Below are 14,905 nucleotides of genomic sequence, written 5' to 3' on the forward strand. Positions count from 1 at the left end.
CACACACACACACACACAGATCGTCACAGGAAAACCCCAGAGAGGATGCTTGTTTACGCTTGCGTGGACATTTCATATCATGGGAGAAAGAAACCGAACCTAATGAAGACATTTGGGGAAATGCACAGTACGGCTAAATATACACACACTTTATACACATCCAGTGTGTGTTCCTTGTTTTGGTCGAGTCCATCATCACTGGCCTCCTCGTCCCTGAACTTTCCCACATCCACTGGGAACTACTCGGGATAATGTACGTCATGAATGAAGCTACGTTTGGGGGAAACACAGCACTGCTCTTCGCCATGAGAACACCAACTATGTGAAGCATGGTGGTGGTAGCATCGCGTTCAGAGACGCTTATATACTGTATATTGAGGAGGGGGGGACCCAGAATTGTTTAAAAAAAATAGTGTTATAAAACGTACAGCATTTAATCCTCTTCAAACTACTCTCCTAGTGATGCGATACACTTGTCCTAGTGATTTCTTCCACGGTGGCGAAGTCTCATTTTTAATTTCGGGAACAAAAAGAAGTCGCAAGGAGTGAGAGAGAGCGTCTCTGAACATGATGCTACCACCACCACGCTTCACATTTCAGCAGATAGTGCTGAAACACCAATGTGTTGTGCACCAGGGAGTTGAACAGGTGAACAACACACAGGTTTCACACAGATGTTGAATGTAGTCAAGCTTGGCAATAAAAATAAAATAAACAGGGTCTTGCTTGGAACCGAGCTGATGAATCTCTCTGGAAGGGAAACGCGTCGTTTCTTATAGAGAATAGAGAGTCTCAGGTGTTCTCCTGGTGGTGGGAGTGTGGGCCAAGAGTGCCATCTCGTAGAGCCTAGAACCTGAGACGCACCTCCACCTCCACCACCACCACCACCAGTGATGTCCATGATGCAGTAGTTTGCTTTCACACTAGTTATTCCAAACCTTACTAAAGAACTAAATAACACAGGATGATTGGTCAGATGGACGTGTTAACACAATTATCAAAGGAAGTTTTTTTTTCTCTCTTTGGCCCTGGATATCATCAGACTCTACCACGCGAACGAGTCAAAATCCACAGACTGAATCAGTAACGCCACTGTTCTATACGTACTGAATATTCAGAGCTGGATTGTGAGTGGGATTTGTTTTGTGCCGCTTTTAAACACGCTGGATGTGTGGCGCTTCACAGCGATTGTCTGCTGCCATGGAAACTGGGAGTCTTGGTATTGTGTGTGTGTGTGTGTGTGAAAAAACCTGAGGACTAGTAACTATCAGAACTGATGAATATAAAGTACTGAAAATCACAGAGGCAGTCATTTTTACACTGTAGGTGTATATGTGTGTTATTATGGGGTATTATTACACTTCGACTCAATTGAATATCTAGTTATTAACCATAATAGTGTTTTCTGGTGAAATATCACGCTGGAATGAGATTCATTTCCATATCATAAAGAGAGACTGGTGATGTGCTAAATGGAGAAAAGACCATTTTTTTAACAACACTGTGCAAAATTTCAGTATCATATAAGCGAAGTCGTTTGTCCCTGGACTAGCAGAGTCATGTCAAGGTTTGGAAAAGAAAGCAGACTGAGTCAAAGCTCTAATTTTATTTAGACTACAGTGAGGTAGAAATCTGCGTTCACACTAGCAAGTGACACGGCATGAGGCGTTTGTGCATTTTTTTAACGTACGTGTACACGATGCAGAGTTGCGATTTTCTCAACTCAATGCAAATTAGCTACGACACGATCACCGTAAAAGGATCAGCACTTTTCTCTACAGAAAAAGCACTTGAAAGCAGCCTTCCTCATCTATATCATAATAAATCAATATCATATCCGTGTACATAACCTTTGCCATTTTGGCTAGCAGTACTGGTAGTAGCTATGTAGTAGCTAAGCTCCGCCTTCTAGCTTCTTCCTGTAACAGTGACTATTTTATACAATTGTAAATCTCTCATCTTTGTATTAATTAAGACAAATCAGAGCAATTTAGATAATGACTTTTCTAAATTAAAATGAATCACACGTGCTATACGTAATAGCTACCCATGGAGCGCCAACTCCAGGCCAAATGTTCAGATTTCAAGCATTTTCATAAATACGTGACACTTTCATGCGTCTATAAAAATATGAATTTATCACAAGAAGACAACTTAACTAGACAGCTTATTTACGCAGGCTAACATCAAGCCAGACTACAGGTTAAAAACTATATTGCCTACACAATGTCTAGAGTTAATACAGAAATATAATATTACAAGATTGAACTAAATTATACATGAAGTAAAATGTAAATGAAAATACATTTCTTACATATATATACACACACACACACACACACACACACACATATATATATATATATATATATATATATATATATATGTGTGTGTGTGTGTGTGTGTGTGTGTGTATATATATATATATATATATATATATACATATATATATATATTTATATATATTTATATATATATATATATATATGTGTGTGTGTGTGTGTGTGTGTGTGTAACATGTAGGTTGATCTCACATCTTAGCACTGCAGTGATGATGTTCTCACCTAATCTATTTCAGATATCTGCGTGACCTTTTCGGGAAATGGGTTAGCATTTTTAAACACAGCTCACAGTATGAACACGTTCAGATTAAGGCAGCGACACCTCCTGTTTTTCAAGTACAGACAATACAGACAAAATACAGACCGCTGATACACACCTTTTATCAGTGGATTAGGATTTAGTGCGTTTGACAGCTACCAGACTTTTCAATCCCTCTCTCACAGGGTTCATCAGACTCAGACCAAATTTGGTCAGTATGATAACAATGCTGCCATGGGGGGTGATAATGCAGCGCAAACAGGAAGTGTGATATGATTCCTCTGTGCATGTGATGTGGCCCATCGTTCACTTGTATGTTCAATAATGGAGCACTGTTACATGAACATGCCTGCATTGCTGCGCCAGTAGTGCTTGGGCCCACTAATCGCTGCTTGCAGCTATGTTTAATATTGTAACACATTGCCTTAATACATACATGTTCAATCTAATTAGAGATACGTAACTGGAATGTTGTAAAACAATGAGTTTACACTCTTTCAATACTCACCTATTTGTTAAATAGTAACTAGTATAATGATTTCAGGTTCTTAAAAGTGTAGCATGCTAGTTCTCTGTATCTACGTTCGAGTTTTCATTTGGTTAAAGTGGAATCCTGGGTAGTTTAAGTCAGGACAAAACATTGTAAAATTCCCGGGAAATTATCTAAAGTCTCACGTATGAATGGAAGACGATAAGTTACTAGTGAAACCTTCTGAGGCGATTGATTTAAAACATTAGCTTAAAACATTAGCGCAGTGAAGTAACTACAAAAGGAAAAACACATCTTTTTTTGTTTCTTTTTGTCCTTTTATTGGTTTTTCATAATGGTGATGGAGTAGTTTAGTCTTACACGTTTAAAACGTGTAAGCAAACTGATGCAGCTAAAGTCCAATAGGTGCTAATGACACAATGCTATTGCTGGATTATGCTAACGCTAGAGCTAACGCTAGAGCTAAGTGAAGAAATGGAGCAGAAGGAACGGAAGTGACACTTCCGCTCGCATCAGTTATTCTGGTCCACTGTGACTTCCTCTCCTCTTACTGTGTGTGTGTATGTGTGTGTGTGTGTGCTAACTTCCTCTTTCTGCACAACAGCCAGCTGCTAAGAGGAAATATGCGAAGTGTTTGTCTAACACATTGAGTTCTTTGTTTGTTATTTTTTTCAGGCCCAAAGATAAAATTTTTTTTTTAAAAAACAGAATAAAATAGAATAAAAAATTCATTAATTCTTTAAAAGTTTGTGTGTAGAAACAACCAGTAGCTAGTTATGGAGTATAGCAAAAAGGTTCAATTTTTTTTGTGGATATTTTGAAAAAATGAAAAATTATGAGGATTATTTTTATTTAAAAAATGATACGATTCACATAAATAAATAATAAATAGGCAAATATATAAATAGCCATTTTAACAAGGAGGACTAGTTTATATTAATAAACGTGTAAGTGTGTGTGTGTGTGTGTGTGTGTGTGTGTGTGTGTGTGTGTGTGTGTGTCACAGCGCTGCCAGATGGTTGCACAACACCCACAGGCCAAATTCTTCACAATCACTGCTCAGTAACACACACACACACACAGAGAGAGAGAGAGAGACACACACGCCTATTGTTTTTACAGCAGTGTTTAAATAAAGGGATTTACGATTAGCCTCTAGCATCAGAATTAATGACTTAATCACTGTACACACTCCTAATGGTTTATTATACGCACAATAAGTCACGATTTAAACTCTAGTGTTTCTGGGCTGCAGAAATGATTTTGAATAATTACGTGTAGGCTTGAAATATAATAAAAGGCGTTCAAAGTGGGAGAGATTCGTGACAGTCCAGATTCGCTGTGGTCAGGGAACGAAGGACGAAGTTCACTCTCGGGAGACAGTGTCTCAAATCGTGGACTATACACTATATTCGTACACTCTTTACTAAATACGTTACTTTAGTAACGTTAATATGTTACTCGACAGTGTAGGGCTCGAATCAAACATTAGCAATTCCAGCTGTTAGCTCGAGTCAGGGGCGTCCTGTCAGTCATTAATCTCAAAACAAGTTTCACAACAAGATGGAGGAGAAACAAGAACGAAGGCTAGCAGAGAGTGTGAGAGTTACGCCGTTTTTACACTGTACGATTTTCTTTGAAGATTATCCTTCGTCACAATTAAAGATCCGCTGACGATAGACCTGTGTTTATAGAGAATTACTCTCGCATAAACACAAAGTGAGCTCGAGGTAATAAAGAGACTTTTTTCTGTCCATTCGCACGTTTCATTTATCACCGTATTTGTAGCTGTCCGGTGAATTTGGCGTCCTCCTATTGGTGGCTTTTAGATGAGCGTCATAGTCGTAGTCATAGCAGCGCTCATACGTTAAGATTTTAATCGCAAATTTCTTGTTGTTGTTGTTTGCTATGGTGCTAAAACAGCATCCGAAGAGCGCTGATCTCAACTCATGACCTAAAAATTGTGGTTTTTTTGTCCGCGACAACAAAATACATCGGACAATCAAAGAGTGCAAAGCTGGCTTTAATCAGGAAACAATGACCAAATAAGGAAATCGGAAAACAAAAAAGGGGGACAAGCTGCAGTAAACTGCGCCAGGAAACACGTGTCGCATTACTGAGTAAACAAATCCAACACGATCCGTTATTTTTACTTCAGTTATTAAACACTGACATAAAAAATGTTCCTCAGCTGATTCTTATTATTGAATAATCCATTATATAGATAAAGGAATTTTATATATACAGGAAGGGCTTCTGCAAAGAACATCAAATTTTATGGGTTTTTTTTCCATCTTAAAGAAAAATCCTGATTAAATGTTTTCCAAAACAAAATTTATTTAATATGTACATATAAAAAAACTAATATGCTCCAGTAGATTAATATATTTCATGAGCTGTCTATTCTAGGAAGTGTTTTTACCAGACGCATTTCCAGAAACGCTCCAATATAAAGGAACTAGTCAGATATAATGATGAGAGTACAGACTAGAAAAAAGCGTTATCAAATAATTAAAAAGAGAGAGATAGAGAATAAATCATTTAAGGAAAAATTTTTAAAAAGAGGAAAAAATGCCAGGATGTGTTTACTAAAGAAGAGGATAAGTTGGTGCAATGTTTTTTTTTAGCTACATGCTCAATGATAATAATCTAAAGCTTGTAGCAGAACCTATTAGCAATGAAAAAATGGTAAAATATTTATCATATTTATATATATATGTTTTTTTTTAAATCTTATACAAAAGAAAATAAGACTGATTAACATTGTTATATCACAGTAAAACAATATTATGTTAAATCATGCAGATGTAAATGAATGGCTTTCTATGTAGTGAAGGTTAAACATGGCCCTATGTGCTGTGAGCTGTGTGTGTGTGTGTGTGTTTGTGAAGATCTTAGTGAAAGTAGTGAATAACTGCAGCAAACAGGAAGTAACACAAAGAAGCGCTGCACGAGTTCTAAATGTGAACATGAGCATGTTGCATATACATCTGTTCTGTTCTCATCTATTTAGGCCAAATGATTCAATGATTCAGCGACTGCGCTGATGTCCAAGGTTGTCCTGACTGGGTGTGTGAGCGTGTGTCTCTTTACCAACACATAACTCCACCCTTAAAATGGGAGAAATTCTCATGGATGTCTGTTTTATGGTAATATTTATGTCTCTCTCACGGGGTGAACTATTGAGTACGAGACACTTAAATGGCCGTCTGGGATCCAAACATGGCCGAGGGTGCCAATACTTTCAAAACTACAGGGAAGGAAACATTCACGTAACCGCAACATGCGAGCCAAACACGGCCAAGGGTGCCAATACAAATGCTAATCTTTATAAAGTCCTCATTCACAGCTCTGTACATTTTTAAATTCCGTTGAAATACTATTTCCCTTTTTTGAGTCACCAAAATGTCGCTATTTAACAGATACAAGCAGAGGTTCCATTGATTACTCGCCTTAGCTACGTAGTGCTCACTGTTCCATTTAGCTACATCGAGTTATTTTTACACCTAGTGGTCAAAAATGGGAACTGCAACAAGCGCTAATGAATGGAGGCCCACTGGGGCAGGACTCACGCTGCCCCATGCTCACTATATGAATATTTTCAGTGGAGGACGAGCAGCAGACGGGGCGGTTAATGACAGGATTGACAAGGATCTTGTTTTATAGCATAATTAAATGGGATAAATTTCCACAAACAGAGATCAAGTGTAAGTGCAGAAAGAGTGTCTTGTATGATGTACAGAACCATTTCTACTGTCGGATGTAGTGCAAAGATTGAGAGGCTGAAAAAGTTGGGTTGCGGATAATCAGAAATGCGTGCGCACCACGGTGACCTTGTTTCCTACGATGAAAGATGAGAAAAAGAAGTCAAATCTGTGTCTCTTTTCCAATGCCTGATGTTTTTTGCGCTAGTTTCATGGTGTTTTTTCACATTCAGCTCTTTTCCAATGATTGTGTTAAAAGGGAACTGCGAATGACCTCAGTGCTTTTAGTGCTCACAGTACAACGGGACTTTTTTGTTTTTTTAGCATCGATGAGATTTCAGACCACTTGTTCTTCACACTACAACGCCTTTACCACAGTGTAACTAACAGTGTATCTAACACTGAATTATGGATAGCGACGTTCAAAATGGTGGCTTCACTGGATTGTCTCGCTTGGGGATTGTTTTAGAGCGGTCTGAGTTCAGTTCTTATTGCACAATGCCAAATACCGTGAGGCATGTAGAGATTACGAATGATCTTACATTAAAATAATGATTATTTATTTAATTTGATTATTAAATCAATTAAACGCCAGAAAGCCAGACCCCGAATTAAGCAATAATAATAATAACAATAATTTAAAAAGGTCTTTTTACGTTGCACCTCCTCTGCATTTCTCCTCTAAGAATACACCAAGAAAATGGAAACATGACCTTCAGCAGAAGATTAACAGGTTTTCTCTTCTTGTTTATTTGCATAAACAAAATATTGTGCATTCCGAGGTTTAAATTTTAGATTACAAAATAATCTTAAACATTCAACTTTTAAAAAAAAAAAAAAAAAAAAAAAAAAAATGAAACAAAACACTGCATGATTTTTCAACATCTGAAAGCAATCAGCCCGGGTCTGGATAGTGAAGTCCCAGGAAGTTGTCAATCAAACTCTCAGCCCCGCCCTGAGGCTGAAGCCCCGCCTCCTCTTCATCTTCTTTATGAACTCCCACGTCCATCATTCTTCGCAGTGGTGCGTTCTTTTTTTTTTTTTTAAATTAAAAACAAAACGGAGATACGGGCCACAAGATGGTGGTTTTGTTTCGTCCAATCAGAGCGCATCTTAGGGTTGTTGTTTTTTTTTGTCTTAGGAAATTAAACAAATTTTTAGAAAAAGAAAAGGTGAAAAGATGAAGGCAGTGCAGTGCATAGTGGAGTCTTGATAGGAAGTTTCATGATGTGCCTGCCTGCTTTTCCTGTTCGATAGCTGGAGAAATAAAAAGAAACGACAATTTGTCAGTAATATTAATATAAATGTAATATTTTGGTTCTCAAATAACGCACATGCCAGAGATATTATATCCTCTGTAGTACAGATTATATATTACATAGTAAATAATAAATAGACAGATAAATACTCAATATATGTGTGCAATCTGAATATATTTTTAAACAGAAATCTTACTCTCTTTTGATGGCAGAGGATTTTTCTCCTGCGTCTCCGTCTTCTTCAGCTTGCTCTTGTCGAAGCTGGTCACTTCCTCCAGATTGGGTTTGTCTGACATGTTTGTGGCTGATTTCTAAAACCAAAAGTAAAACAAGAACATTAGAACGTTAATGGCCTGGTTTTTTTTTTAGCATTGGTACGTACATTTGCAAAATAGACCTGAATAACAATTTTACTGTTTTATTATTATTTTATTGTCATTTTTTTCTGCTGCTGTTTGAAATCCGGAAATAAAAAAAAATCCTAACTAGACATCATGCAACGCACAAAAGGAGACACTGACATATGTTTATTGAATAAAGTGCATTTTCTTTTTAAAGTACATTTTATTTTAAATTTAATACGTCTGCATTGTGACCCCGTCTTGCAGCTGGCACCGCCCTATGAGCACCGTCTACACTTTTAATTATTATTATTATTATTATTATTATTATTATTATTAAAGCCCATATCCATGTTTTATTGACTGTGCCATCCCATAACCTACATCACATCACACTGTATTACACTGAGAGGGATTTGAACAAAGAGAACGCCGCTTGTGCTGCTGCTATGTGCCCTCTGAACAAGTGGCATCGTTAATTACATCATGAATTATAATTATAACACTCTTATAACCTGCTATTATCAGTCCAAGTCCAGCAATGACCTTTTCAAAACAGTGCCTTATTTTAAGATCATGCATAATAACGTTTTGGTGTAATGTTTAAAAAAAAAAAGAAAAAAAAAAAAAAAAGGATCACTATGAGATGTAATATAATATCACTCACTGCTGTTAATGATGTCTAGTGAAGTACTAAAAACAGGATAAAAATATATCAAATGTACTCACCGTAGTTGAGAGCACAGGAAACAGATGTGAGAGGAAAGCAAGGTGCTGTAAAGGCGAAAGCTCAGCCTCAGCCTTTTATACCCCACATGCAACATGTGACGTCACGGCTCATTTGCATACAGCCAATGAGAACACAGCAAGCCAACGCCCCTGACAACGTGCGCGAGAGCGACATCTGGTGGCCATTCTGTGAATAATAATAATAATAATAATAATAATAATAATAATAATAATAATAATAATAAATCCTACAGATGAAGATGTCATGAATTTAACAGCAAGAATTATTTTTATATGCAATTAAATATTATATTATATTATATATGATTAAATATTAACATTATTCTACCAAAAGGAAGGGAAATTTTTAAAAACAAATTCAAACAAACAAAGTGGAATATCAATGAATTCTGAAATTTTATTAAGTACAAAAGCAACAACGGAACAATTTCTTTTTTTTTTTTTTTTTTGAATTTAAAACATACCATGTACAATATTTCTCTCAGTGAAACAGGAAACACTGGGCCTTCTACACACTGGGTTTCTAAAACCCCTTAACGTGGATCTTATTGTGTGTGTGTAATTCTGCGATAAGGTTGTGTACCCATCTGTACTCTGAACCCAGCATTCAGTACAACAACACAACCGCTGTTTACCTTCAAAACTACATTTACTCCTTTCGTACAAAATTGGAAAGGAAATTATACCTGTAGAGTACCTTTACTTCTGACAGTTCAGCCAAAACTAAAATGAACACGATGCACTTCGGATCTAAAACGTAGTCCAGCCAAGACATGTTTCATGTCTGAAGTTTGCGTATTGCGTTTTGCGCTAACAAGCTGTAGAAGCTCAACCAAATAACACACTAGCAGCCAGCTGGGATCATATAGAAACCTCCTAGAAACACCACAGCTCCCACCTGGAATACCATAGCAACCCAGCTAGCAATATCCTAGCAACCCCATAGAATAACACAGTAATCACCTAGCAACACACTAGCAACCACTTTGAATATAACAGCAGCCAACTAGCAACATGCTAGAAACCCAGTGGAATACCATATCAACCACCTAGGAACACCCTAGCAACCACCTGGGATAGTATAGCAACCACCTAGCAACACCCTAGAAAACCAGTTGGCATAGCATATCAACCACTTAACAACACAACAGCAACCATATGGAACACCATATCAACCACCTTGCAACACCCTAGCAACCACTTGGGATAGTATAGCAACACCCTTGCAACCCTCTTTAATATCATAGCAACCAAATAGCAACATTCTAGGAGCCACAAAGCAATACCCTAGCAATCTGGCAACACCATAGCATCTAACTTGCTAGAATGCTAAAAGAAAAAATGTGAGAAAGCCATGTAACTACAGAAATGAGTTATGATGATCTATGAGCACAAATATGACTTTTAATTAGGAAAAAAAAAAGAAAATAAAGGCTGGCCATGATGCAGATTACACTACAATATTTTCACATTTGAACATTCGCCCTCATCCAGTCCACAGAATCATGGCAACGGTGATAAGAAGATGGTGTTGGTTGAAATATACGCTGTATATGAAATATGTATAATATGAAATGTGTGTCTATATATATATATATATATATATATATATATATATATATATATATATATATATATATATATATATGTCTCGTGTAGTTCATTCTTTCTCTCTGGGTCTGTTTTTGATAGTGAAGTATCTGGAGTAGATGTTGCTGTACATGGCCTTGTTCTCGACCCGAATTGCGTTTCTCAGACACTGCCAGAACCAGGGCTCCGCGGCGGGCGTCCGCGGCCACTCGAGCACGCTGTGGCTGCAGAGTCGCCTCCGCAGGCGCAGGAAATGCGTGTTCTGCAGCACGGGCTCAAGTAGCAGCAGAACGATCACATCCTCGCTTTCATCCAGCAGCCGCTGGTGCGCCAGGTACATGGCCATCTTGAACGAGCCGCTCTTCACGTAGGAATGAGTGAGGACGAAGACCGTCTTGCGACTCTGGCGAATGCTCTGGGTCAGGCTGTCCAGGACGGGGCAGCCGGGCAGCCAGTCACGTTCTTCCAAACAGACCGGAAGGAAGTGATTGCCTTGTTCCTCCAGCTGAACCCGGAGATGGTTCAGGACCCACTCGGAGACCTGCGGGTTTTTGGTGTCATAGGTAACAAAGGCATCATAGACATTATCTCCAGAGCTCAAGTGCTGGTACCCTTTGAATTTGGCCTTCATGTAGTAGAACACGTACGAAACGTCCCAGTAGAACATGTGCATCAAAGTTGCCACAAAAGTGACGCCCACAACGAGCAAAGTGGTGAAGAAGTAGATCAGGGAGGCGACGTGGTCATCAACGCATTCTCTGATGTCAAAGAACACCACCCCTTTGCCCTTAGTCGCATCGGGGACGTTGCATTTCACCGAAGTGACCAGATTGGGGATTTTCACTTCGCTTTCAAAAATCCAAAGGATAAAGTCCATTATGTCACACGTGCAACGATAGGGGTTCTTATGGAGCCACAAAGTGTCCAAATGATTTGTTTCCTTGGATGGGAAGGTGGACCGATTAAGGATGCTTAATTTATTATAACTCAGATCGAGCTTGTTAAGATTGACGGCGCCGTCGAGAAATCCGTTGGCCAGCTGAGAGATTTTGTTATGGCTCAGGTCAAGATAACGCAAGGACGGGATATTCTGGGTTATGGTTTTAGAGACAAACGTGAGACTGTTGTAGCCAAGAATGAGCTCTTCAAGCTGTGTAAAGGTCCTCATCAAAGTCCAGTTGAGACTCGTCAGGAAATTGTCGTTCAGTCTGAACCTTTTTATTGTGACAGGCAAGTATTTGTAGACTTTTGTAGGGATCTTCTTGATGCTGTTGTGCGATATATCCAGATGCGTCAGATTCGTTAAGTTCCAGAAAAGTTTCACGTATGTTTCGTCTTTCCAAAGCCTCCCCAGTTGATTCTGCTGGAACTGGAGCTCAGCAAGCGAGTGGCTGCACATGTGCTTAGTCGTTAGTGTAAAAATGTTGTTGGAACTCATATTTAATACTCTCAGCTTAGGTAAGTTCTTTATGAACTTCAAATTATGGGTCACTCCAGGCACAAGGAAATAATGTTCGTTATAGCTGAGGTCAAGCACCTCCAACTCCTGCAATTCTTCAAACGCATAATCATAGGCCAAATCGATCTTGTTAAAAGACAAGTCTAAATATTTTAGGTTAGGCAGTGACGTGAATTCTGTTCCATTTAACGCTGATGCGAAGCCATTGCGGGACAGGTTGAGACAGGCAATGTTTTTATATCCCTCAAATTGCTTTGCGGAAATGAAAAACAGATTATTTCTGCTCAGATCTAACACATGGCCAGCTGCGAAGCACTCTGGTTTGACAAGCCTTCTGATAGGCTGATAAGGGTCTAGTTTCCTTTTAGAACTCGAATCTGTCAGCCCAGGTAGGTTGAAGCGTGGCGGTTTTATGTTATTATCCGGACCTCTATCTGCAGAGTTAGTGACAGGATAAAGACGGTTTTCTGATAGATACAGCAGTTTTAAATTAACAAATTTATTAAATATATCTGGATCCACATGCACAATAAAATTGACTCCTATATCTAAAGTGGACAGATTTTGCAAACCATAAAGAGGTGCCAGTGAGTCGTTTTGGATCTTTTTGAAAACCAAACCTTGAATATGCAGCGTGCGAAGACTGTACAACTTGGCAAAGGTTGGTGCTAGGTGCACGGTTTCTGGATATGCTTGTAAATTATAATTAAACGAGAGATCGAGTTTTTCCAGAAACCTTAAGTTACTCAAAAACGCTCCATCCGTGATCGGTCCAGTCAGAAAATTGAAGGAAAGGTAGAGTTGCTGCAGCTGCGAAATGTTCTCGAACCAAGCTTTCTTGATGACAGAAATAGAATTCCCAGCAAGATGCAATATTCTAAGGTTTCTAAGGTGGTCGAAAGCTCGTTCATGAATATCGATAGAACCATTGGCACACGGAGTGCAGGGATATGGAGCATTGTGACAGCGTGGACAATTTCCCTGGATTTTAAGGGTTTTGAGATTTGGGAGCCCTGTGAAATCATCTTCTCCAATGAACGATATATTGTTGGAAGCGAGTTCAAGTGTTACTAAGGAGACAGGCAAAGCTCTGGGAACATGGGTGAGGTTATTATACGACAAACTCAGATGTCGTAACTTGTGCAAGCTTGAAAAAGTGCCATTATCAATCTTAAAACCCATAAAACAGCGATTCCAATAATAGCAATTTTTGGATAGATAAAGATGGGTCAGATTTTTTAACTGTGAAAAGTTCCGGGGACTCAGTGAGAAAATGTTGTTCTCATCCAATCTCAGTTCTTTCAGAGACACTGGAAGCTGCGCCGGTATCTCTGGCAGACCCAATCCATTAAGCCTCAAGCTTTTCAGCTTTGTCAAATTTGCAAAAACTCCCTCAGTGATGTTCACGTTGTGATAGCGGTTCATCCAGTTTAGATTGAGATTTATCAATTTTTGCCGGCCTTTCAGCGATTCCACTGTCAGGTTCTTGATTTCATTCTCAGATGCATCAAGGCTGGTGGTGTTCTCAAAAATCACAGGCATGTCTCGTAATCGTCGGCCACGGCAGTTAAACTCAACGGTCCCGTTAGGGTAATTATGGACGTCACATGGCTGGGTCCTCAGGTATTTTATATCCAGCGTGCACAATACCAAGCCGATCAGAAACGTGATTAGCACCCACCATACTAGCATTAGCCAGTGTTTGCTAGCCTCCTGTGAAATAAAAATTAGCAGTAAATATTTCAATCAATCAAATACATGTGTGTATATATATATATATATATATATATATATATATATATATATATATAGAGAGAGAGAGAGAGAGAGAGAGAGAAAATTTGCATTTACGTATCTAAAATGTAATTGATCTTTTAGATAAAGAAAAAAAAGCATAAAATTACCCTTGACTTGACACACGTATCAAGTGAACATTTATAAAATAAACTACAATTTATAAAATACAACACGTGTGCATGTCATTCTGTTTAAAAATTGCAAAGAACAATTCTCTTATGCATAAATCTTGCTTTCTCACCATGTTAGCGATATTCCATGTATAGTTCCTTTAAAAGCTGTCAGCCAAATAAGTCATGTTGAGCAATTCATATACAGTTGCCTCTGTGAGAAAAAAGGAAGTTTTCCTCTAACTGCCAACCAGCACTGTTTCTCCTGTGGTGTGTGTGATAAAAAGGGTACTGAGGTTTCCGTCACCTGGGATTCAGCAAACATATATTTGGTCTTCGGTTTTTCCCCACAAGCCTAAACCATTTGGCAAATGTTCTGTTCAGAGCTGGTTTGTTCGGCCAAATCAATACACGTATTTTATCAGTTGCTGAGCTATACCTCAGAGGCTACGGTTTTATTTTAATACCTCCATGGAGGAAGTGCTGAAGATTCACTTCTTGTTTCTCTAAGTTTTTTTGTTAGTCAGTTTTAAGTCAGTATACGTTTAAAAGGACATAATAAGAACACCCTTTGCAATGTCATCTGTTTCACATTTCAAAATAATAAAAAAAAAAAAAAAATAATACAGAAGACTGGAGAATGACTGACAACACACAATGCTTGGTCAGGGTCGTAATAAAATCATTCAAGTATACGGCAGGCAGGTAGAAATAAAATAACAACGGCACAAGCGGGATTAAAGAAAACATGCAGCATGATGTAGCTGAGGTTGAGAAACTGTCAGAGCCACAATTCATGCATCA

General features: G+C 38.4%; 2 protein-coding genes across 2 annotated transcripts; both read right to left on the reverse strand.

Moving 5' to 3' along the window:
* Positions 1-7,521: 7,521 nt before the first annotated feature.
* tmsb4x (thymosin beta 4 X-linked) lies at positions 7,522-9,281 on the reverse strand. Its single transcript, XM_026910567.3, has 3 exons — positions 9,125-9,281; positions 8,251-8,365; positions 7,522-8,052 (listed from the first exon to the last, which is right to left on the reverse strand). Exons 2-3 carry the CDS (start codon positions 8,348-8,350, stop codon positions 8,018-8,020), a joined length of 135 nt encoding a protein of 44 aa, XP_026766368.1. The 5' UTR covers positions 8,351-8,365; positions 9,125-9,281; the 3' UTR covers positions 7,522-8,017.
* Positions 9,282-9,524: 243 nt separating this feature from the next.
* LOC113524316 (toll-like receptor 8) lies at positions 9,525-14,904 on the reverse strand. Its single transcript, XM_034304669.2, has 2 exons — positions 14,233-14,904; positions 9,525-13,907 (listed from the first exon to the last, which is right to left on the reverse strand). The coding sequence occupies exons 1-2, from the start codon at positions 14,233-14,235 to the stop codon at positions 10,806-10,808; spliced, it is 3,105 nt and encodes a 1,034-aa protein (XP_034160560.2). The 5' UTR covers positions 14,236-14,904; the 3' UTR covers positions 9,525-10,805.
* Between the last annotated feature and the right edge of the window lies 1 nt (position 14,905).

The sequence above is a fragment of the Pangasianodon hypophthalmus genome, chromosome 5 (assembly GCF_027358585.1).
Source record: "Pangasianodon hypophthalmus isolate fPanHyp1 chromosome 5, fPanHyp1.pri, whole genome shotgun sequence".
NCBI classification, from domain to species: domain Eukaryota; kingdom Metazoa; phylum Chordata; class Actinopteri; order Siluriformes; family Pangasiidae; genus Pangasianodon; species Pangasianodon hypophthalmus.